The sequence below is a fragment of the Tetrao urogallus genome, assembly GCF_951394365.1.
Source record: "Tetrao urogallus genome assembly, chromosome: 4".
Classification (NCBI taxonomy): domain Eukaryota; kingdom Metazoa; phylum Chordata; class Aves; order Galliformes; family Phasianidae; genus Tetrao; species Tetrao urogallus.
This window is the reverse complement of record NC_136817.1, coordinates 12,059,000-12,084,310: the sequence shown is the minus strand read 5'-3', so window position 1 is coordinate 12,084,310 and position 25,311 is coordinate 12,059,000. Positions and strand designations below refer to the sequence as shown.

The 25,311-nt window shown below is 35.9% G+C and overlaps 1 protein-coding gene across 1 annotated transcript in view; it reads left to right on the top strand.

Annotated features, from left to right (window-relative positions):
- Nucleotides 1–1,050: 1,050 nt before the first annotated feature.
- The window catches only part of TTC29 (tetratricopeptide repeat domain 29), a gene marked incomplete at both ends in the record, with an annotated part of 120,005 nt that continues 95,744 nt past the window's right edge, over nt 1,051–25,311 (top strand). Inside the window, 4 exons of the mRNA XM_079534650.1 lie at nt 1,051–1,078; nt 2,907–3,003; nt 7,253–7,336; nt 20,948–21,171. Coding sequence (XP_079390776.1) covers nt 1,051–1,078; nt 2,907–3,003; nt 7,253–7,336; nt 20,948–21,171 — 433 coding nt within the window. The remainder of the gene's footprint in view (nt 1,079–2,906; nt 3,004–7,252; nt 7,337–20,947; nt 21,172–25,311) is intronic.

The following is a 25,311-nucleotide window of genomic DNA, read 5'->3' as shown; positions in this document are numbered from 1 at the left end:
ATGACTAATTTCTAGCTCTGTGTTCAATTCCTTTTTATGTGTGTAGATGAGTTCTAATATAGAATTTCCTTCTGGTGAGTGCAACACTTGTTAAGTTAGGAAATGACTCTTAAAATATTTTGAAATTCCAAGTACTTTTTAACACCAGCAGTATGAGATCTCTAGCATGTGAAATTCATCATGGTACAGGAATGTTTTCCCTATATGTTGTAGACAGGTAAGGCATAGTTCCTGCTGTTCTCTAGTGTGATTTGATGGCTAAGTACCCTGTCAATTTCTGGCTTATCCATTAGAACACTGACCCATAAACATTCAAGATCAGGTGCTTCCGATTGACATCAACTCAGAAACAGGTAATGCCATCTCTGAAGCGCTTTTTATCCACTCGATCCTTCCAAAGTAGATTATAACAATTGATTTTGACATGCCAGTTTTCCGAACAGTTTTAGCAATAAAAACTGGGTCAAATCTGTGCTACTAAATGACCTCTTCCACTGGTGATAAGTGACTGAAAAATCTCTGCTCTTTGTATTCTTTGGTGTCCTGATTATGGTTTCTCTTTTTCATCCACATTTACCAAACCTTCATTGGTTACTTCTCGCTAGTTCTATGTCTTGTAAGCTGTCAGACTCCTTAGCTGATCAGTAGAAGAGTTCTGTTGCAGACAGCAGGCTCTCACCATAGACAGTGACAGGGTTTTCCACAAACCCAAAATCTTCACGCCACTCGCTTAGATTAAATCTGGGCTTATATGCTTTTTGTTTTCTATTACTCGATAGGCCTGAAGGACCGTCTGAAAAGGTCCTGAAACAAAATACAAGTCATTCACAGCTGTGAACCTCTAGTCCGAGACGAGTTAATGTTAAAAACCGTCAGCTGCGCTGGGTTCTCACATCTTCCGGAGCTCATAAGTTCTAACTCAGGCTTAGTCGCTCTCTCCGCAGCCTCTCACCGCTCGCTTCCACCCTCGGTACCGCCCGCCCCCGTTGCCATGGCTGGGCTGGGAGCGTCGGCACCATAAGGCTGCAGGGCCGCCGCGCTTTGCTCGAGATGGAGGCTCCGTGCCGCTGCTTTTCAGGTTCGACGCGAGGGGACGCGCCGTCCGCGACCTCTTCTCCTCCCCCGCCGTCCTCGCGGGGCGGTCCGCTATTTCGCCGGGGGGGCCGGGGCCAAACGGCCGCTATCGGCCGTGTTGCGGTGGACGTTCGTGTCTTTAGGAAGTTCTGGCTTTTTTTTTTTTTTTCGGAGGGGCTGAAGCAGCGTTGCAGGAAAACGCTTCGGGTCCGCAGGTGGTTAATGAGCTAGGGAGAAAGATGAACGCTCCTGTCTTGTAGCCGGTCAAGCCAGCCGGTAGCTTTGTGGGGGTGCAGCCGCTCCTGGCTCGGTGCTTCTGAGCCCCCTGCCTGCCCTGTCCCACCGCTGCCTGCAGTCAGCCCTCTTGCTTGCCAGACTGTGCGGCTGCGATTGAGACGTGCTCCAAAAGTAAGGGGCTTGCAGCAGGCTTTGCCTTTTCTCTGGGCTACGGTGTTGGTATAAAGTTTACTTGCCGTTCCTCAATGAATAGCACTTTCCTTAGCAGAGATCTCCCTTTCTGTGTTGTGTCTGGATGCAAATCTGCACTTTCTGTAACAAGTGTAATTTTCTACAGTGATGAGATACCAGTGCTTTTTGTAGACTTTGTTTTTATTTTTGTAATTATTTTTTTTCCCCAATGACACACTTTTGTAAAATGATGCTGCCTCCAATTTTAAGTTGTTTAATGCTTTTTTTTTTTTTTTTTCTGTAACAAATTTAGGACTACAAGCCCTAAAAGTGCGACTCAGAGGAATTAACTATATTCTGACATCTTTTCAACCCATAGTTTATTGCTATTCCGTTCTAAGTAACAATTTAAAAAATTAAAAGGAAAAAAAAGCGTCATAATAAATGTAGTAAAATATTTCATCAGTGAAATGGCTTTCATTGACAGAAAGGCTGATAAATAAAATATTCTTGTACTCTGATACCGATCATCAAGTTGACTTGTATCTATCATTCCATTCCTACAAAAGGAATTTTCTTCCTCTAAATGCAGCAAATAGTTAACTTCTTCCTCTTCTTTCCTCTCCTCCTCCCCCCCCCTCATATTCTATTTTCCCATCCCTATTAAAAGTTTCTGCCTTGGGGCCTACCAGCAGGGCATGCAATACCTACATTAAACCAAATTTAAAAGTGAGGGTGCTCCTGCTGATAACGTCCTCAGATCACAGACATGCAAAATGAAGGAACTGGCAGCTGAAACTTTAATGGTAGGAAGTGGAGGCTGAATACTTGGGGAAAAAACACAGTAGCTCTCTATGACAAAGAAGTCCTATTAGCATTTATGTACTTCAAAATGACAAGCTAGACAATTCTGCATAACTGGGGCTTTCTGCTTTTGTTTTAAGTAAAATCCTATGTTGCGTGTATAGAATTACTTGGATTTTTCTACTCACATGCTTGTTATTGGGACAGTTATGTATTATTTTGAACATTAATTCACTGCCTTTTGTTGCATTGCACGTTGCATGTTCAGTCATTTCTTCACCTTATGTACCAGCATAGCTTATTAACATTTGGGCATACCTAGCTTGAGGAAGCACAGGGAATTACATGCAACTAAGATGCCTGCACTGGTTGTTTCTATGTAGATTAAAAGCACTCCAATGAAAGAAAGAAAACTACTGACCTTAAGGTTATATCTATTCTTAAGCATTGCGTCCTCATGAAGCGATGCTAAGGCCCAAACAGATTGGCGTGGAACCGGAGGGCAGTATTATATGTGATGCAGTGAAAATAAAAGATTTAATTGAAAAGTGGTAAAAAGGAAACTAGATCATTGTGAAAATATTATTTCAAATAATTGGGGTTTTGTTTACTTGTTTTAGTTGAAATGAAAGTGTTGCCTCAAGAAATCATTCAAAGCCCACCATGGCATCCCAGGTTTGAAGAACCAACGATTTGTCCACCATTAGGTTTTGCCAGGTACGTGCCTTTTTTTCTTTCAGAGTATGATTATTTTTACTGTGAATAGCTTCAATCTGATGTGCAAATTTGATGAATTCTTTTCAATTTGTTGCAGTGTTTAAAAATGCAAAAATAAGAAAGAATTGAATTTTATCCTAGGAAAGGTTTGTTGTTAAAAGGAAGAAAAAAATGGAAATGCATTCTGTTTAAGGTAGATATTTCATCCTGTTTTTTCAAAGCATCTTCAGAAACTGTAGGAAGTTATTTCTGAATAGTAGGTATTGTCTTGCATTGATAAAATGGAAGTTAATGAAAATGTACCTATTTGGATTTTTTAAAATGGTCTTTTTTTTTCATTCAAACAAAAAACAGTTTGGCATCTCTCAAAATATAATGAATGAATATCTAATATAAAATACAATGCCTGAAAACAACAATATTATCTTGTAGTTAGTGCCTGTGTAAAATACAGTACCATAATCCTTTCAAGCTATATTCCTACATGTGCTTTCATGACTTTACAGTCAGTTTCCTTTTCTCTTCACAGTTATTAGTTGTCTATGCTTTTTTGTCTCCTTCAGTGAATACTCCTAGTTGCTATCCAGCCCCATAATTTTATAGAACAAGTCTGTTTAATAGTTGATCGTTACTAATTGTAGTCCTAGAAACTTAGGTTATTTTTCCACAATTCCATTTATTTGAGATAGAATTTTGACTACTTTAATCAGGCTTTCTGGGGGGGGCCATACCAGCAGACTGATAGAATAAGAAGATGCAGTGATCTGTGCCTTAAAATATTTTTAAAAATCAAATTAAATTGATACAGCTGGAGCAATGTTCTGTAGCCACCAATTTTTCCATTAATTATGTGGGCTGCTCTGCCTTCAGTTTTGCCTTCAGTTTTCTTGAGTTGGCCCATGACGTCAGAGGCAGATGGTGGTAGAGGCTGAACCTTCCCACCAGTATCCCATTCTGTGTTGTTGCCGTGTGAGAATGGCAGCAGAGAGCAGTCTGACATAATGGCATCTGACATGGAAGTGTGTGTGAAGCAAAGGTGTGTCACTGAATTCCTCTCTGAGGCAACCCACTGACATTTATTGATGCTTGCTGAATGTTTATGGAGACCAAACATGTGTTGGGTGGTGCACTTGAGCAGTGGTGACAGCAGCAGTTGGTCATCTCTGCAGGTACAGATTTTTATGAGCACAGCATGCAGGCTCTTGTTCATCACTGGCATAACTAATGGTGGTGACTGTGTTGAAAAACAGTGGTTTGTGGCTGGGAAGTTGGTCCATCAAGTAGTGCTATTATGCTCTTTTTAATTGTTGTAGTTTCCGTGGAAATAAATAGGAGGCATTACTTTTGGAGCAACATTTGGTCCATTGTGGAAGAACTTACCCAAGATAGGATTGCTTCTCTCCTTTATTTGGGGAGTGCCACGTTCTAAAAGGGCATCCTCCTTCACTCCTGCATGATGTTGTGTCTGTCTGCAAAGAAGAAATGTGTGTGATTCTGTGATGGTGTGGATGATGCTGCGGGTGCGTAGTGATTAAAGCAAGACAAGCTCTGCCATTTTCTTTGATAGAAAATGCTGAAAAAACTGAACAGAATATGCAGTGAGGATAGAGAGTTATGTGAGAACCTGTTTGGTCCTTCATGCTTTATGCGACTTTGTACTGCTCTTTGATTAAAAAGCCAGTTGTGTTTTTCTTGAAGTCTGTTTCTGATCAAAATCTGTAGCTATTTTGCTGTGTGAACTGGTAACAAAAATAGTTATTAGGAATAAATGATACAAAAAGCCAACTGTGGGGTAACTGTCAATCGGATTAAAATATATTTGTTTTTAATAAGGGAGTGATTTAAAATTAAATAGGATTCAATTTATAGAGGAAGAACACCTCATATAAACTATTTATGGAATATCGTGAGTCATCATTGAAATGCTGGAAAAATAAGGCTACAACTGTTTGGAAAAAGCAAGCGATAACTTCTAGAAGAATAAAAATGATGCTTCTTAGCCAGTACCATCCTTAGCTTACTTCTCTGTTAGAAATAACATCCATTCTTAGTCACGGTGTCAGTTGTTATCAATTATATTTCTTTTTAATCTCCATTGCACGTAACACATATAACAATGTTTTAAGTAATGATTGTTTGAGATAATCGAAATTTCTGCTTTTTTTTGTTCCTATGTATATTGTCTGCTTGTCTTGTCTGTGTTGTTCCTGTATTAATATCATTGACAATAGCAGCCAAAATGAGCTAATTATTTGTTATTTTCAGTACCTTACATTTCTTCCAGTGTAATTCCATCAGTTCAATACTCCGGATACTTCGGGGCTTCTGCAAACTAATTGGTTTGCAAGTTGTTGCTTCTGTTCTTTTTTTCCCTTGGCTGCAGGTGTTTGTTTTCTCCTGTTCTCTTTTTGTTTGTTTTGTAAGTGTGAAAGTTATTCCCTGTCAGAATTCAGAACTTTATATATTGACTCTGTGGCAGGTGATAGTTTAAATTGTGTATGATTTTGTGGGGCTTTTTTCCCAATTTTTCTGTATGTAGATATTGTTTATTAATTTGAGAAGACAGTAGGAAGGCATCAGACTTTCCTTTATTCCAGTTTGAACTTGTTTTTAACTGCAGTGTAGATTATATTGCAGAGAGGTGACAGTGATGCCTAGAAATTTGTATCTTGTAGATGAATGTTTCAGTCTGGGGGTCTGGACCTTTTATTTTTTTCCCATCTATATCTGCTGTTTTCTTTGTATGCTTATGAGGCAAAGAAGACTCATCTTTGCAGCCTTAAGGTACAAAGATCTGCCTTTCATGTGGGTGTGTTTTCTGAATCTCTCACATTTAATGATCCAAAGATACTGCTTTTTAAATATATTTTCTTAAATGATATAAACATATTCTGTCTTGAAATACGGTTTACATTAGTTTAAAATCTAAAATAACTGCCTTATCTTCTTTTTCCTAACAACACTACTCATCTTCCTAAATTGTGACTGTTTTTCTGTGAAAATTTTGATGCTGATGAAACATTGGCATTAATTTTCACTGAATTTTTATGGTAATATCCATAAGGTGTATATCTTTGGTGGTCAGCAGCAATTCTGTTACATGCTGTGGGAAAGCACAAGCTTCTGTCGGTGTATATCAGTAACAGTAAACTCGGGAACAAATTTAAATGCCCTGTTCGTGCCACAGGTTTTCACTATTTCATTGTTTGAAATTCAGACACGTCAAAATATCTCTAGATTGCTTAGCTATTTTGTTTTCATTTAAATGAATTTCAGAAAGTGTCTGTGGTATTCTCAGAGCAGTGAAGGGTACATTGCTTGTATTAGCTAACATTATGAAAAGAATTGACTCTCATACCTGTAACGAAAGTCAGCACTATCATACAGGCAGAAAAAAAGTTACAGATTTATGTGGAACACTGATGTTGAATTTCTTTTATCTTTGAGTGATAACCAGACAATCTTTATGGTTTTTTAAAGAAAAAAAAAAATCACATTATTTTTATGAAGATAATGTCGTCTGTGGCTGGGTTATAAGAATCTGTTTGAGTAGACTTTATGGTCAGGAAGTGCATATTATCCTTTAAAATTCAAGACATCTCTTGTGTCTCAGAGTAGCAATGATGGCTTAAATAAAATGTGAAGTATGGTTCGAATTTCAAAATCAGATCTTTGCACTAATAAATGTATAGGAATATTCCCATTTCTTTCAGTGCCTTGTGCCACATTGTTGGACCTCTTTTTGTAACGTGCTGCTCAAATTGTGGGCAGCAGAGAAAAGGCCTAAACGTGTGCATTGCACTAAGGAAAGTAAATATGTTTGAGCTGGGTTTGGGATTACTTGTTTTATTTTATTTTTTGGAAATTTTAGATGCACAATTGCTTAGACCACCTTGGTCCATAGCAATAATGCAAAAAATGTAATTATTTAGAAAGCAGTTCAAATATTGGTGGCTTTATCTGTTATTACTTATTCAGCTAATATACAACTTCTTCTGGTTTAGACAGAAATACCGTGTAACTCAGTGCTTGAAAGCTATGCCAATTCTAATTTCTTGCAGAAATAAGGATTTGAAATGGCTGCAGACCAAAAAATTAAAAAGATATTTGTATGTTTTTATAGAAAACATTACTTTGTCAATATTTCAGTATTTAACTCTACTTGGCGATGCTAATATATTATACATGCCACGGAAGTCTGTGTTAGCAGCTCACAGTTTTTCTTTTAATTTTTTTCATTTAAATTTAGGATTCACTTGATCAAAGACAAAGATGGCATAGATGATTATTTGGCGAAGAATATCAAAGGGTTGTCAAAACAAGAAGCTGCGGCGTAAGTTGGCTTTTTCAAGGCATTTTAACATCCATAAGTTTATTGTTTCCTTTGTTTCTAGTCGTCATAATCATATAAATTTAAAGTTCCCTAGGCCCTACCCTTTTTAGTGGAACTTAGCATTTAAAAATTGAAGCTGATATTAAATAGTGATGGATCATTTCTCCTGATCTTAAGCGTATCAAAGCATTTAACTCCTTGGCTTTATTAATTTGTGTATTTACCAAGGTATTACATCATGTTTGCAACATTATAGTTAAGATTGTGTCAGTAATTATATTTGAAATTTTGCTCTTTCACACACACACCCCCCCCCCTTTATTTTTTTCCTGAACCTCTGTGAAATATTTCCTCTGGGGTGCAAGCTTAGTATATATACGTATATGTTCTTGTAATTTTGAATTATTATTTAGCCACGCTCAACTGCTGACTTCTACGGTGTAGCATTTGAAACACCATTAGATATTTAAAAACCCAGTGAATGAAAAATATCTAGATAACTTTTGATTTCTTACAGCTGAGGTATTTATATTTAGACATTACGAGAGACTACTCACTGAATTATTTTTCTGGAGACTTAGAACATATCTAGGGTTCAGCACCATCAAAATTAATGAAAGAATTCTTACAAATCTGAATTGCTAGTTGCTTAAGTGAGATGATTTATTTATTTCAATATTTAAATAATAAAAAGATGCATATATAAGGGCTCTAGGCACCTTAACAATTAATATTGCAAGATCACGCTAGCAGCATGGAAAAAAAAAAACATTCTATTAACCAGATTGGAATTTGACCAACCAGGCAAATTGTTTCTCTTCTTTCTAGCCTAAGAATGAACATGCGAAACTTCTGTAAGACACTTTCAAATGAAAATCTAGAAAATTACCAGGTTTAAGTTTAGGGGCAATAACTTTAGCGGCATCCTAAAGCCCTCTCATGTAATACTCAGCCAGTGGACTTGCTTTCTTTTTCTACAACACCCATGCGTCACCTTCATTTTCTTATGATAACATAATCCAGCTAGTAAGTATTCTGACTGACAGTGTAAAAAATGCCATTTATCTGGTCAGGTGATGAAGGAGAATAATCTTTTTAAAGCAAACTCAAGCCTCACTTCTTTTATTTGCATTAGGATCAGGTTGAAAGATGATAAACATGAAGTTGGTTCAGTGATGGGTCTGTGCAGGACCTTATTAGCAGGTCATCATCTGAAAGACTGCAAAGTTCAGATTTTTCCTTCCTCTCTATTAAAGAGATGCTGTCACAGTCTGTGAGATGCAGCAGTGTGGCAGTGACAGGAAAATTATTTAGAAGCACATTTATGGAGAAAAGGACCATGTTAGTGCTCTGAGTACTTGTGGCTGATGTGAAACAGTTACTGATGCTTTAGGGAGGAAGTCCTTTGGGCTTCAAAGTGCATGTTACAGCGCTGATTTGATCACATCAGCCTTTTACTGGTGCTAAAATTACAACTTTAAAAAAAATCCTATTATATTTCTCTTTTCACACACAAACTCTGAAGGAGTTTGTAGGAAAGGGAAACAGCAATGATAATTTTAACATCTGTTCTGTATTACCTAGGCAAAGAGGTCTGCCTTTATAACAGTTTCCTCAGCATTTTGTAATGTGTTGTTTTTCAAAGTTAGAAAAGCCTCTCAAAGATTAAAGCTGAAATAGATATTTTCTGCTTTAATCGTAGGCAGATTTTATAGGTGTACCTTTTTTGAAAATATTTGTATTCATACTCTATATTTTTAGCTAATCTGAGAATTTCAGGTTTTTAAACTGTAGTTACAAAATTTCTGTGGTATATAATTCTTGAGTAATGTCCATAAAAACAGTACAATCAGGTAAGTTAACAACCTAGCAGCTATGAAGTTACATTACTACTGAGATAATGTAATTGTAAGAACAGCAAGTGCATCAAACTTAATTTTAAGCAAATTTGAAAGAAAAGCCATGCCATATCTTTAAGTGATGTTACTGAAATCAATGCTAGGCTTTGTATGCCTCAGCAGACAAGACATTTTTTATTTTGAAAGTGTGAGAAATGGCTTATAATATGTTGTGTGATATCAAAATGTTTCTTTCATTCCAAAAGTAAAGCACCACTTCTGTAAGGACAGGATAGCTTTCTCTTATTGGCTGAATATCCATGCATTTGTTATTATGTTATGTATGTTATGTTATGTTAAGTATTGTTAGATACTTAAAATCTATTCCCTAAATAAATCTTGTTTAAATTTTGAATTATGTATAACAAAGATGGTTTTCTTATTTCTGTTTGGCTTTTTGGCTTGGTTTGTTTTTTCGAGAAGAATTAACACTGGAAGTGTTTCAAAATCAGAGCAGAAAGGCCTCAGTTTTAGCCAGTGCAATGGTGTCATGTAATTGGATCAACAAAATACCAAGATTTTAAAATGAAATTTACTTTCTTTGGACTAAAACAAATATTTTTACAATGATTTGCAGCTGTGCTAGCAGCAGTTACGCACATGTAGATACTGATACTGTGTGTTTAAATATGTATTCATTCGTGCAGGTTGATCAATGGATTCTCAAATCACACATTTTGAGTCTGGCATTCACTCTACTGACAATTACTAGAGTACAAGGATGGGAATCATCTTTGCAATTTGTAGCTGAAAGCAATCAGCCAGTGTACTACTAATAACACTCCTACCAAGATTACTTTCTTTACTGTAGCTTTTCAGAGGATGATATTTACAGGTAATCTGTTGTTCCTATGTAATTTAATAATTATTGTTTACTAATGATTAATTAAATTAGCCTCCATATCGCTAGTTATTATTTGACAAAACATTATTTCAGTGACTATCCTGCTTAATATTAAACATCCTTTTTTTCCCACTGATTATTAGATGAAATTTATCACCTCTTAAATACTCGAGTTTAAGGATAGTGTCACATTTATGAGAAGCAATATTCTTCGAAATTATTTCCTAAAATTGTATCCTACACATTATTCTTTTAAAGTAAGACAACCTTCTTTCTATGTAGTTGAAGAGAAAAAAAAGGTTTTAGTCTTTTTTCTGTTGTACATTTTTCTGTATACTCTGTTCCAAAGTTAGCAACTAAGAAAAATTCCTGAAATCTGCTGTTGATGTAATTTACTTTTTTTTTTTGTAAAAACGCGGAGATTTTTATAAATAATTTTTAGTCCCACAGTGATGTGATAGACAGTGCTAAAGGAAAGCAGTCCTTTATTTATATCAAAACAAGATTTTGATTTTTTTTTTTTCCTTAATTATGTTTTGTTTCCTTCGCTAAGACAGTAACCTGAAATCATAGCATGGTGTGAGAAGATGGAAATAGAAGGGAAGGAGCAGGGGGGAGAGAAGGAAGGTTCCCTTTAAAGCAGAATGTGACTGATTTCTTGCCATAGGATTTTTGTGAGCTTACGAGGTTGGCTGACTACTGACCTTTATGGTGCTTCCCCTGATACTGTTCCTTGTCTCAAATCACCAAATCATTAATGGCTCAAAATTAGATTGTAGTAAAAATTAAAATTTGTCCTTATGACTGAAAAGTTCATAACGAACTATGAAGTAAGCCGTTTTCCATCATAAGATTGATTCCAGGACTGAATGTTCAAATGAAGTTGGAGCCTAGAATGGTCCAGAATTTGATAACGTCGTTGCTGTTTCCTATTCTTTTTTGTCAGGGCCAGAAAGATCAAGTAACAGTTCTCTCCTTTTCATATAAATGAAACCCTCCGGAGAATACTGTTTTAACCAACCAACCAAACAAACAAACAAAAAAAAAAGAGTTAAAGACTAGAAAGAGATAGTCTTAAATCTTTCTGATGAGAGAAATAGCTTTGCTTAGTAGTAACAAAAAATGTCACATTACTGATTTCACTAGGTATATTTCTGTGAATCAGCTGATGGGATTAGACTTCTCGTGTCCTCACTTGAGACTCATTGGTAGTTAGAAGACAGCTAAATTATACAGAGAAGGTACTGAGTAGCTTAACTGAGCAAAAATTGTAGTATTTATTTTCTGTCTTGTGAGTGGTTAAGCTTACCATGATAAATCTACTTCAGTGAAGATGTGCTCTGATATGACTTACTCAGAGGGGAGATAGGATTATCATGTATACATTAGGTCAGATGTTTTTGAGATATAGTGAATTGTTAAGCTAGGAATTCACCAAAGACTGGCTCGTTTAAAGATTAACTGGAACAACGGAAGGAAAAGGCATTCATTCTCTGATAAGCTGTTGCCAGCGCAATTGCGAGCCAGCAAATTCAGTAGTTGGGAAGAGCACTGCAGATTGTATACAGATGAATATCTCATTCCTCATAGATTTCTGCAAGATTTTCCCTATGAAAGTGAGAGCATTTTCATATTCGGCACCTTTTGTATCAAGAGCAGGACGCTCAGAATCCTCCAAGTTCTTGGATTTCTTCCTAAGAAGCAGAGATTCACAGTGTTAAAAGTAAAAGACAGTACTTTGCTTCTCTTTTTCTAATGAGATGTGACAGTGGAATTTTCCACAAGGCTGTATGGGTCCTTAAAACTTTGGAATTATTCCTCAGCAATTTCATATTTTATCAGAAAGATCTGTGATAATTTCAAAGGAGAAGAGTAGTAAACATTCCTCTTAAATTATGGGATTTGTGATTTTTCCAATCAGATGATTTCTATCTCCTGCATTGGGCTTCAAGGAGTGAGCTACTATTAGTCAGATTTTTTTACTGTTTTTTTGTTTGTTTGGTTGGTTTTTTTACTTCTTCCAGCCACTACCGCAAAGTGGTGTTTCTTGAGGAGGACAGCTTCTCAGTTTAAGAAACCTGAAATATATATTTATATATATACTTTTTTTTTCCTGTAGGAATGATGAATAGTGAATATAGTAACTCTTTTCTTCTACAAACCTTTGTCCTCCTCTGCAAAGAAGTGCAAAGGGGATTTCACATAAATTTAATTCAACTGACTAGGTTAATCACCCCATATAATCAATGGAAATAAGTAAGAATAAATCATTTACTTAGTTGAACCCCGTCTTTGAGTCTTCAGACAACTGCTCTAGAATAAAGTGAATTCTACTTTTGAAGTATCCGTTTCTCTCCACTGCCTATATAGTGAGCTCTGGCTGACCAGCTCAGTTGCAGATGCATACATTTTATCAACTGAACCCCACACTAAAGGATGATTGCATTTTGAAAACTGTAAAATAGATCAGAAAGAAGAAGACTTGGGAATGTGCATTCATTAATTTCTGAGGCAGTGATTCGACAAGAAGTTGACAAGTTCTAAACAAAAATGACCTGGCATCCATCTTAAAACTTAGATTAGTGCCATATAGTGTAACTTTATTCTATTTTTCATTGAGGAAATTAGAAGGGAAAAAATATTAACTATCCTTTCCCTGTCCCAAGTTCCTGCTGTTTTCAGTATCAGTCTCAGCTAGGCTGAGTGAAGAAAGATGTGATTATTTTCAAGTGTTCAAAGTAAATTTGAGGAAATAAAAGATTTCTTTCCTATGTCCCTACCAGTTGGTCTGTGGATATTTAACCCCATCTGTCCACAAGACTTAAGAGGAAGGAACTTTGTCACCTGATTAGAGGCCAGAATGATTCAGAGAGTCTGCTAAAAGAGGAGTTGTTGTGGGCTGTTGGGGACAAGAAGGCCTAGTTTGAAGACTATTTTGTTATTTTCATCATAATCTACTCAGCTCCTCTGTCAGACTGGGCTTGTCCTGATCTTGACTGCTGTATTGAATTTTAGCTTTGCATCTGTATTTGTCTTTATTCCATTTTGTGTACGTGTTAATGAACCAGTTCTTTAAGGAAAATTAATACGAATAACTGATTGGGTCTTCACTTAATCCAAATTTTTTTAGTTGCTGTCACTTTCATGAAAGTCATTGTAGTTCACCCATTTTATCTTTTCCTAAACAAATAGATTTGAGAATCTTTTTCATCTTGTTGTGTTGTGATGTTCTTTTTTTAATATTAAAAAAGAAAAAAAGCAACCTGAGATATTTACAGGGGCTTCCAGACAGGGGCACACATAATTTAGGTTTGGCAATTTTGTTATGGATCCCCCTGAGAAACACGATGAGGAATAAAGATCTCAGTGGATAGGGACAATGCTAAGAATAAGGGCTAGTGAAAATATTTTGTTAGTGGGAGGCTAAGCCAAGGAGGGAGGAGAGGCACACTTTATTACTGAAAAGCCTGCAAAGGGAGATTTTTATACACAGATCAGCTAACATAACCTCAGATTCTGCTTTCTCCTTTTATTTCAGTCCTAAGTTGTACAATATTTGGCTATCGTGATGCACACATTGGATTCTTTCTGTGTACAATGCTATGAATATGGAGGGAGAGCTCCAAGCAGCTAAAAAAGCAGCAAAAAGCACCTTTCATATTCAGAACCTAGGAAGTTTTACTGTTCTCGCTGATACCAATCTTTGGATGGACCCCACCTTTTGAACTTCTTTGGTCATATTAGTCAGGATGACAACTAGTCAAATGTTGTGTCAACTCATTTACATTTTACAAGAGTAATTCTTCACTTTTAAACACTTAAAAACTATGGGAAAATATAAATCAAAACCACAGACGTAGCTTTTCACAGTAAAAGAAATTTTAAATTAAGGCTCTCTGCCCCAAACTCCCTGCTGAAATGCTGCTTGTGGAAAGGGAGATGGCACAAGTTACTTATTGAGCTAGATGATAAATTTTAAATTTCTTTGCCATTGCTTTCACAATATTATTTAAATATGTATTTTTTTTCTATCTGAATAATTTCTAACAATCTTACTTGTCATGACCAGGATTCAGTGTTTATTGAACAACTTTCAGAAAGAGGTTTTAGTACTTAGAGACACATTCTTTTGGTCAGATGAATGATCTCTCTGAATTTCAGGCCTGATAAACATGATTTAGTGTAATTAGGTACCGATCTACAGAACAGTGTGGAAAGTGAATGGTTTGCCTTTCGTAAAGAAACTTCTTTGTACATTTGTGTAATGTGAAAGATTTTTCTTGAAAAGGTTAAAAAAAAGTTCTAATCAACTTCTGTACATTATGTAGAACTTCATTTTCTAAACTCTGCAAAAGAAAGTTTCATATTTAATGGGAAATCATGAATTATTCCATTTATTATCTACTTCCTCCTTTCAAAGACATGATCTGGATAAAAGGCGGGGTGAATAATTTCAAAAAATACAATACATTTTTAATGGGAAGGTGCAAACTACAGATTCTCATGACTATTAGCAAGTATAGAGGAAACAGAATTTTACTTGCAAAAACTCATCAAACTCTTGCAAAGATAAAATACATGACATACTTTAATAAAGAAGAACACAGTGAGCTGAAGTATTTCTTTTTTATGTAACTTGTTGTTTTTACTAAGTTTGGTCTCACGGTTTTCTGGTGCTTTCATTTCTCCATAGTTCAACAATATTTAGTAGTGAAGATAATGTACAAACTATACACAACTGATGTCTATTTTTAAAGCATTCCACAAAGGTGGAAAGGCATCTCTAACATACAAAGAATTTAAAATAATGAAAGTCAGTCTCATTTGCCTTGGTGCAGAGATGACTTCCTAATAATTCTCTCAGTGAATCGTTCTGAATTTCTAAAATCCTTCATTTTCTTTCCCTCTTTCTTCATCTTTATTTATTTGTCTTTAGGTTACCAAGTATGTTCTGATGGATGCTTGAGTGGGTTATCATAAGCAAATGCAAAAATGCTCTGGGAATTGTTGATAGCAGTAGTATGATAATAAATGAGTAGCCTTGTATACCACTTTATGATAATTCAGTGCATCAGCTCTAGCAAGAAAATAGTTATCATTATCTCTTTCTAAGGTAATTTTACACGCTACGAAAGTAATCTGCAGAAGTTCCTGGCTTTCTGTCCCTTAGATCATCTCTGGAATAAAAGGGAAAGTTAAGAAATACTTCACTTTGATAAATAACAGTCCATAAAATATGGTTGGAATTACTTTTTGTTAACGAACATAATTAATTTAGAAAGATAAGCAGGGAGATTAATGAGTATAATGTGCTTTTTTAAATTACGTTTTAAATGAAAGCTAATGATTACAGGTGTGTATGCTGTTGTATGAAAAATATTTTGATGAGGGTGATGCTTTATTTCTTTTAGTTGCTTTCACTGCATTTATGTTTAGGAATACGATGTCCCAAAATTTCAGGGCTAAATTTGTATTTCCATTTTCTGTGCTAATTAGAATTCTTAATTATTACAATACTTACATTCATTTTAAAATACTTCTTCTGTGTCATCCTTTGATGTTTATAATTGATTAATTTTTCATTTTATGTAGTATTAAAGTGGCAGCGTAGCTTTGAACAAAAGGAAGCGAGTCCAATCTGTGTTCTTTGCGGGATCTTACTGACAGGTTATGCATCCACTTTTGATTGCATGACTTAGTTTAAAGTGTAGTTTGACAGCAGTCACACTGTGAGCCAACAGATGAAAAATACTGCACTACATGTGCTGAAAGTTATTACGCTTATATGTATATAAGGTACAGAGTGGCTATGTACTTTATTTTTTTATACACTTCATTTTCTGCTTTCCATTAACAGTTGTGAATACATACCTCCATAAACCTTATCCTGTTGAAAAAACATTTATATACTTGAATTTTTGCATAAGTCAGTTCCAAGAAAATACTCTCTATCCTGGTATGCATAATTTGTCATGGTATGTTTCTTATTTACTCATCAGAGTAGGGACTTCTGCTTATAACACTTGTTTAATTTGTTGCTTTTAATTGTAGGACATCAGCTATTTTGTCTTCATAGTTTGGGAATTAAAAACGTGCACCTGACCCCGATATCATGTATTTCTCAGATTTAATAATCAAAAATGCTCATGTTACTGTCTATTACTACTTAACAGCATTTATCGTACTTTCATATTTTTCTTAAATGAGATAACCATATTTCATTAAAAGTATTTAAGCAGGCAGTCCTTAAATGAGGATTAAAGAGGGTTGTGCCCTGTTTCAGTTAAACAGCTCTGAATCGTTAGCAGTGTGTGGGGAAAGTTTGTTAAGCACTGAGGGCTTGGCTCACAAAAAAAATCCAAGTTAATGAAATGTCTTTGAATACAGTTTCTAAACGTTACAATCATTGGTGTAGTAATTATTTGAAACTGTTAATGCTTTTCAATTTTACATACTCTCATTGTTTAATCTATCCCATTTTCTGCTTTAGAAAATGAAATTGTTACAGTATACTTGTACTGTAGTCAGCATCTGACATGAACCTACAGTACTTGTTAAATCCTAGCAAATTTAAAGAAACAAACCTTGTTTAAAAAAAAGTAGACTCATAGAATTGCTCAGGTTGGAAAAGACCTTAAAGATTATCAAGACCAATCACAACCTGACCATGCTACCCTAACTCTAATAACCCTCCGCTAAGTCGTGTCCCTGAGCACCACATCCAAACAGTTTTTAAACACATCCAGGGATGGTGACCCAACCGTAGCCTTCTGTATCTATTTTGCATGTCTGCCATTGACCACTCCAGGCGGGAGGCCTGGAGATGTAAGCTCACGGTAACGAATTCTGTTGTGACATGACATGTTGAGTGTTCTGATTATTACCAGCACCTGTCTCGTGGCCTCTTAATTTCTGTCTCCTTTTCTCTCTGTGAAGGGCAGAATGCCATAGGACTAGCAGTTAAGGGATGGCACTCCCAGTCTCCAAGCATTACTTAAGAGTCCTTTAACAGTACAGTACCAGCAGATGCCTGAGATTGCAGCAGTGTTGTTTCATTAGCTCCAGTGAACATGGGCGTTTCTGAATTTTGCATAAGCAAGTACAGATTAGAGTAAGGCTTCTGTGCTCAAATCAGTTTCCTCAGGGTGGCTCCGGATAGTTTTAGCAACAACAAAAATAAAAGAAGTCCATAAAAGAAAATTATCTAAGTAGCTATAAAATACTGCATCACAGTAACTGCACGTATGCCAAATGTAAAGTACCCAACCAGATCGCTAAGCGGACCTCACGTCACTGTGTGACCCGACCTGCATAAATAAACATCTGATAGCATCAACGGAGACCAGCGTGTGGGCAGGTGAGCAGTGGGTTCCCAGCATCGTCTGTGTGTTAAGTATCATCTGTCGATCGAAATGGGTTCAGGAAAAAAAGAAATGTGTGTGATTTAGATTAGAAACAGAACCATTGCTCTCAGCTTTAAACATAAAGTCGCTGCTCCGGCTGCTCGCGGGGCGGCTCTTCCCTTTGTTCTGCGGCCGTGCCTCGTCGCTTTGACAGCGGCGTGATTAACGCGTCGTGACTGCAGTTTTCCACATTTCCAGTAGATGCCCCCAGAGACCATTAAACCTCTTGAACGTCTCCGCTTCAGCCAAATAAAAGGGCAGTCTTCTTTCATTTTCCTTCTCCGAGTAATATAATTGTTCGAAAGAAGCCTAAAATCGGGTGGGTGCGATAAAGTAAACTTCTCTGTTTCTTAATATATCGTAATTAGTGTAAAAAATAGAAAACCAAAAGGTTTAGCATAACCTGGTTTATTAATGCAGAGGAAACGTAAAGCTAACAGCTGGACTTTATAAAATAAATCATGGACATCTAATTAGGTATCTGTTTTTGATATTGATATCAAGAATAAAGTTATCTGCAGCAATGTATCTCACTTCACATGCTGTGTGATATTATAGGAAAAGATATGAAAAGCATGTTGATTATTGACAATGCAGGGTTTATTTCAAGGTACCACGAAAAGTTCTTCTTGACCTTTGCTTCTGTCACCTGCACCACTCTGGCTAAAAGCGCTGCTTTCTGGAGAGGATTTTTGTCTGGAACCACTGAGAGAACTGAAACAACTTCAGAATTGGTTACTGTGCCAAACTCTCATTTAGGAGGTTTCACCTGTAACATTCATCCCCATATCATTCATTTCTGCCCTTTCTCTATACTTTCTGTATTATCAGTCACATCTTATGTCCTAAACTTCTTAAAGGAAACAAATGTAGTATTTTGCTTTTTGGATATCGGGAAACGCTCCTTTACTGAAAGGGTTGTTAAGCACTGGAATGGGCTCCCCAGGAAGGTGGTTGAGTCACCATCCCTGGATGTGTTTAAAAACCGTTTGGATGTGGTGCTCAGGGACAGGATTTAGTGCTGGGTTGTTAGAGGTAGCATGGTCAGGTTGTTATTGGACTTGATAATCTTTAAGGTCTTTTCCAACCTGAGCAATTCTATGATTCTATCACTTTGGGAGACAGCTTACATCCTCGTGCCTCCAAAATCTGAGTGGTTAAACAGTAGTAGATAGTCTCATTGCTTGTATGTTGCCAATCCAGTCCTCATTATCTAAGAATAAATGCATTCCATACATTTGGCATCTTAACTACTATCTGAATCTCTTTATTAATTGGCATGGGCTTGTATTAAAAGAATAGTAAAACTAATTTTTAGGACAGACTTATATTCCAGCATTTTTGTTTGTTTGTTTTCTTCTATTCATTTGATGATAACACTGTCTTTTACAGAAAATGTGCTTTGATATCAGGTAAAATGCACAGATTTTCTGTAGATTCAAAATATTGGTACTGGGTATTAAGAGCTAAAAATGAGCAGACGAATATTTTATTTATTATTTATATGTATATATTTAATATATGAATGCGTATTAATACATTAATATATTTTTTATATATGAATAATTGTTTATTAATATGTTTAAGCAGCTAATTACTTCTTTACTTCTAGCACATACAATCATCTAAGACATGTACACATATGTAATGTACAGACCACAGTAGGTAGATAAATACAGATATGCAGATCTGTATACAGTCTTTATTCCATTGTTGTGAAATCCTATTACTGGAAGATTCGGTTCTCATCCTTTGAAAGGTGGTGGAAATTTTTTGCTTAAAAGTCGTCTTCATTTCTATAAATGGTTAAATAGAAATTTAAAAAAGAATAGATCTTACGTATAAAAAGTAAAAAATAAATTGCACCATATGAATAGTACAACTACACACTATTTTGAGGCTGCATACTGTGAACGTGGGATGTACCAGAAATGTTTTGGCCCACAGAAGTATAAATGTTTAGATATTTCTCTTCTCAGTTTTTGAAGATAAATGTTGCAAATGTTTTCTGGTAAGGAACCGTTATGTGTTTTCTTTTATATGTATGAATAGTATGTGTTTTCAATCTTAACAAAACATACACACAAATAAATTCAGGACTGAGAACTGTAGTTTAAGTCCTCACGTCTCTTTTAGAGTTGTGTAATGTTTTTGTTTTGAGTTCTGCTACAGGAGTGTAAGAAATACATATGCTGGATTAATGTGAATCTACATAGTAATTAATAGATTTCTTTTAATGGTACTGAACATGAAATAATGCAGAGTATTTACTTATCATGCCTCATGTTACTGTATCCTTTATTGATATCTAGTTAAGACGTTTTTATATGAATTCCATTTTAAAAAGCTACAGTAGCTCTTTGTAGGCTAGGACAATTGGTCTCATTGGGGTATTGTTCAGTGTGAGATCATCTGAATTTCTTGCATACTGTGTAAATCTCAGTTTTAAAAATTCCATATTTATTTTATAGCCGCTGAGAATTTGTACTTAAATAGAATCTCATCTAAAAAGACAATTTTGGAAACATATTGAAAACTTGAATGGAATCTGCAAAATAAAATTACCATATCTAGGCCCCTGTCATTTCACTGGGACAAGGATTTGTTTTCTCAAACTGGAGACCTACTTCTGCAGACATTTAGATCTGTACTTCAGTGATGCAGGTGGTCCCATTGGACTCATAGCTTTCTCCAGGATGGGTCACAATAATTGTTTCATGCCACGTAAAAGAAATGTTTGGATTATTTCCATAAATAATACCTAAAAAGACGTATTATCTCTTGAGACTATTTCATTATGCAATTTTTTGATATGTATATTCTATCAGAATTTATGAATGGGATAACTTGGATATAAATTCATCATTGCATCCTTTGATTTTAAAATTAGGGAGTAAACCAGTCCCAGCCGAAATTCTATGCTGAAGATAAGAAAAATAATATCTAATGATTGTGTTTCTGGCATAGCATTTGTTTGACATTTTAAACCAAGGCATTATATCCTACAGCAAAACTATTTAACATACACTTTTTTTTTTTTCTTTTTAACGTGTGGAATCTGCTACATTTTTCCCTGTGCACTGTTTTAAAGCAAACTAAGAGTTTATTGTGTTTTCATAAACTAATGAAAACATGTATTTTTCCCATCAGTCAGCATTTTTTAATTTTTTTTTTTTTTTTTTTTTTTTTTTTTTTTTTTACCAGTACCAGCTGAAGGATACCAGTACATTTTGAGCATGTTTGCAAAGTATATTTGGGTATTTATTTAATACCAAGTTCACTTCCCGAGGGGGGGATATTTGTAATTGTGTTTTGGCAGAATGCTTTTTGAGAAGAGGAAAGGAAAAAACGTTCCCTGCTGGTGATCTGCAGAGGTCTGGTCTTGAAAGCTGTATCTGTACTTATTTGGTAAGGTGGAGAAAAGAATATGGGTTTAAAGGCTTAAAATCGTCTTTCTTATTCCCAGTAACAGGAATTCATACAAGGAGAACATCTGCATAGACATGCTGCGACAGGGTTATCACAAGTCCTTCTCCGAGCTCTTCACTCTGATACAGAAGTGGAATGCCTTGAGGGAGGCTGCAGGGCCTGGGTCAGCCATATGGCAGCGGCAGTCCCTGGAGGAGCAGCCTGATAAGCTGGATCAGCTTTACCACTTCCTGACCAGGGCTGAGGCAGCCCAGCGAGCAGGTAAATGGGGGGATTGTGGGTAGCAGAGCAGCGGGAGCCGCAGCCGCGAATGCCTGGGGGAAGCTTCCAAATTGTTTCATGTATGAATTTGAAACGTTACTGCATCTTAGCACATTTCAGCCTTAGTCGACTAAGCTGTATTTATAGAATAAATGATTAGGAGCTGCAGATATCGGGAGAGGGGGGAAAAAAAAAGCGAAAACGTGTGGAGTGTGTTATAATATCATTAGAAATGTTTTGTGTATTTATAGCTTTGATAACATCTCAAACATTTTCTCGTAACTTCATTATTTATTGTTTTTCTTTCTGTGTTGATTTGACTAGCCGGTTTTGTATTAGAAAAAAAATTAATAGGTGAAATGCTGCTTCTCACAGTAATAGTTGTATAAATTTGATTTTATTAAATAATCTGTCTGCTAACTGTTTGGATTTGTGACTGACCTTAAAAAGACTGTGAACGTGTCAAATAAAATACATCACGTAGCTGTAACATGTCACCTGTGAATTACTAGATATTAGTGAAGACGTAACTCCAAATTACTGTATTTTCTCCATTGCCTACTGTTTACTAAGCACTCTTCTTTATCATTTTGTTTGACTGTAAATAGCAATATAACTTACTTTGTCTTTCTCCTTTGGAATAATTGTAGGGAAGGAAGCAGGTAAAACTACAGTCCTGTCTCACAGCAGAGATGATTTCATTATATCTTACTTGTTTCAAGTAGTGTTTTCATCATTACAAAGAGAAAAATCTAAAATAAAGCTTGAGAGTTTGAGACCCAAGCTTTCTTACTGAAACTTCGAACGCTTCGTTTTAAAAGGGAACAGCAATAACAAAAACTTTCAGCACTAAAAAAAATAAACAAACAAAACAAAAACGAAAACAAAAAAAAAACCAACCTGTTCATTTAAAATGTTTATGTTTACTTTAAAGCCAAAATATGTATTTATTTAATTGGCTGTAATCCTAGGCAGGAAGCCTAACCAGTCCATTATGGAAAAGTATCTTCAGATTTTTCTGAGTATGATTAAAGCCTGAACAGGCACCTCTGTAGTTTGCAGGAGTATGAAAGAGACATTTTACACTGAGACTAGCTTGATACACATAAGCATTCTGCCTTTGTGCTAGTGTTCAAAAGTAGTGGGTATGGAATATCTGGATAAGCATGCTTCCTGAAGCTGCTTGAGGGGAGAATACCTTGCTTTCCTTCTGTGCAAGATTTTCTCTAGTGTTGCTAACTGGTACATGCCAATAGATTTGGCAAGTATCCTCCCAGAGAAGTAAATTCAGGTTCTGCCCAGTGAAAGGCAGAGGCCTTTCTCTCAGTGAACTTGGCATTCATTGCGTGCTGGGTTCCATGAGAGACGGGATGCTGCCAATTGACTGACTGATGGAGTCTTGCCTCTAGAAGGGAGTATCTCCAAATTTTACCTGTTGAAGTTGGTTAAAATGAAGGCTAAGTAGTGAGAACCTGCCAGCAGACCTGGCAAATGTTTAAGCAGCAAATCATTAATGAATTCTTTGATTGTGGAATGGTGAGAGTTATGATTTTTTTCAATATATACCTTGGCACAAATCTGCATTTCATGTGAGGCCAGAGCTATGGCACATGAGGGGATGGATGTTGATTCATACTGCAGATGTTACAGCTAGTAGTGCTGCAAATATAATGTATGAATTACACAGCTCATCAAATACTAATTCTGGAGTTGCACTAATCCAGTTTCTCTCTGATTCTAATCAAATTGCTCGGAGCTCTGGCTTATGATCTTATGACAACTTCAGTTGAAAACATTTTAAAACTGTACCACAGTTCAGTTCATCCTTCAGCTGGAATTTACTGCAGTGTAGCAGTTGCAACAGCAGCTGACCTGTGTTTGCTCCTCAGCCACCACAATTCAAGCCAAATATGGCTTAAAATGCTTTAAGTAATATTTGTGGCAGTGAGGTGCGAGACTTCCACAGTAACATTATACTGAAAATTTACCTGTCTCAGATACAGCATCCTACAGTTGTGGTGAAAAAGAACAGCAAGTATGAAAAAAAACTTTATGACTTGTAATTTTTTGATTAATTTAAACTTCACAGGAGGATTGGTTTTGAAGTGGAAGTGGCAAAACAAAAATGAAACATAGCTTATCTTAGTAAAAAGTTTTCCCATTTGTTCTTTAGTTTTTTTCACCTGATATTTTGGTGCCTCAGAGTGTAGCTGTCTCAGTGTGAATTTCAATTAGATCTGCTGCCCCTAAGTTCAGCATTTTAGAGTTGTTAGCACAGTGCTGACAGAAAGTTAAGCATTCATTCATCCACTTTCCATACTTACTGGTGGAATATGTTTATGTTTTATTTTCCTGATTGATTGTAATTATTGATGCTACGATGTTGCAAGTAAATTGTTTGCTTGGACAGAATTAATCAAAGCAGCCCATTATGATGTGGAGGCTAATATCAAAAAGCAATTAATTTCATTTCTTCTACATTTGAAAATCACAATTGTTTACCAGTGTTTTTTTATACAAACTATTTACCTTCAAATATACTATTGAGCATTCTCTCAGTTCTTGTTTCTAATGGAACATTTCAATGGAACTTCGAATCATACAGCAGTCCTTCTTTTAGGCTGGTATTATACTGCTTGCAAAATCTGTTTTTCTAACTTTATCTCATTGCCATTGCATTTGAATACTTTCCAAGTATTTTAAAATAAAAAGCTAACAGTAATCCCTGCATCTTCTCAAAAAAAAAAAAAAAAAAAAAAAAAGTCAAAAAGCTGATGGTTATTCTGCCTTAAGTACAGCATTATTTAAAAAAAAAAAAAAAAAAAAAATTTGGCAGAAATATTGGTGATACTTGTTGACTGCATTCTTCTTTGGTCTTCCTTGATGCAAGCAATGTAAATGTTTCGGACATCAGAATACAGTTGTTTCCAATTATTCTTTGAACTTCCTTCATTATCATGCGCTAGTCTTTCTTTCTAGTAGTTTCCATATCAGTAGCTTAAAAATAAAAAAATGATATACCTGTTTAAATAAGTGTAAATAAGTATACTTTTAGGATGTTTTAAAGAACTCAGGATATATGCCAAAGTAGTCTACATAGCTTGGCATTAGTTGTATAATATGATAATGTTGTATACCTTGATAAATGTTGCCTTTTTCAATAAGAAAAATATATATCTTGAGGCTGTTGAATTGAATGCCCTGTTGCCAGACTAATTTCACCGAAAGGTATAATTGTCCTTGGGATTGATGTTGCAATCCCTTTGAAGAGACAGAGCTCCCTAGCACCCATTCAGTACTGCTCTGTCTGTTAGCAAGAGGAAGTGTTGGAAACCACAGTCCCATTCCAGACTGACACTGAGGACTGCCGACTGAAAATCTTTGGCTGCTGACATCCTTAGAACAAACGATGTCCATACCCTGCATAGGCACAGCGAAATAGGGTTAATTTTGCGTCCATTTTGTTTGTCTAAGACCCCAGATAAAATTTGGCTCTTTATCTGTGTGCATTTGGGTGGGTCATAGGGAAAAGTAGTAACAAAGGAAAAATACCCAAGTCCTTTGCTTACCTTTTGGAATTTTTTAACACCCAGATTAATGTATGCCTGGGAGAACAGCTTATTATAATGATGGATGTTGCTGTTCCTCAGACAAAAATACTTACAATAGCTTTTATGTGTTCTTTGCATGCATTTTACCATGAGAGTGTAACTGATTCTTTAAATTGTTACCTGGCTGCTACAGTCTGCCTTATTGTTTTAAAATGCATTGCTAATTTGGTTTTTGGATCTCTATGCTCATTGGGTGAAGCCAGTTCGTTGAATTATCTCCTCAAATTGTTGTATAGCTCCAGTTTTGTAAGTTGGTTAGCACCGAGCCTACAAGAAGAACAGCAGTACATGGATCGTACCATAAAGCATCAATCTGATATTTCAGAGGGAGGTCAGTTCCTTGGATTACATCTGAATTGCTTATTGAATGGAGATGTGAACCCAAACTGAATCCTTACCTGTGCTGTAATGTAAACCACAAAGACCCTGTGATCAGTGCTTGCTAGAGTGGTTGGTTACCTGTGTTGCATTCTCCTTCCAGACAACGCAAGTCAAGGTACAACTCAAGAATTCTTTAAGGAAAATATCT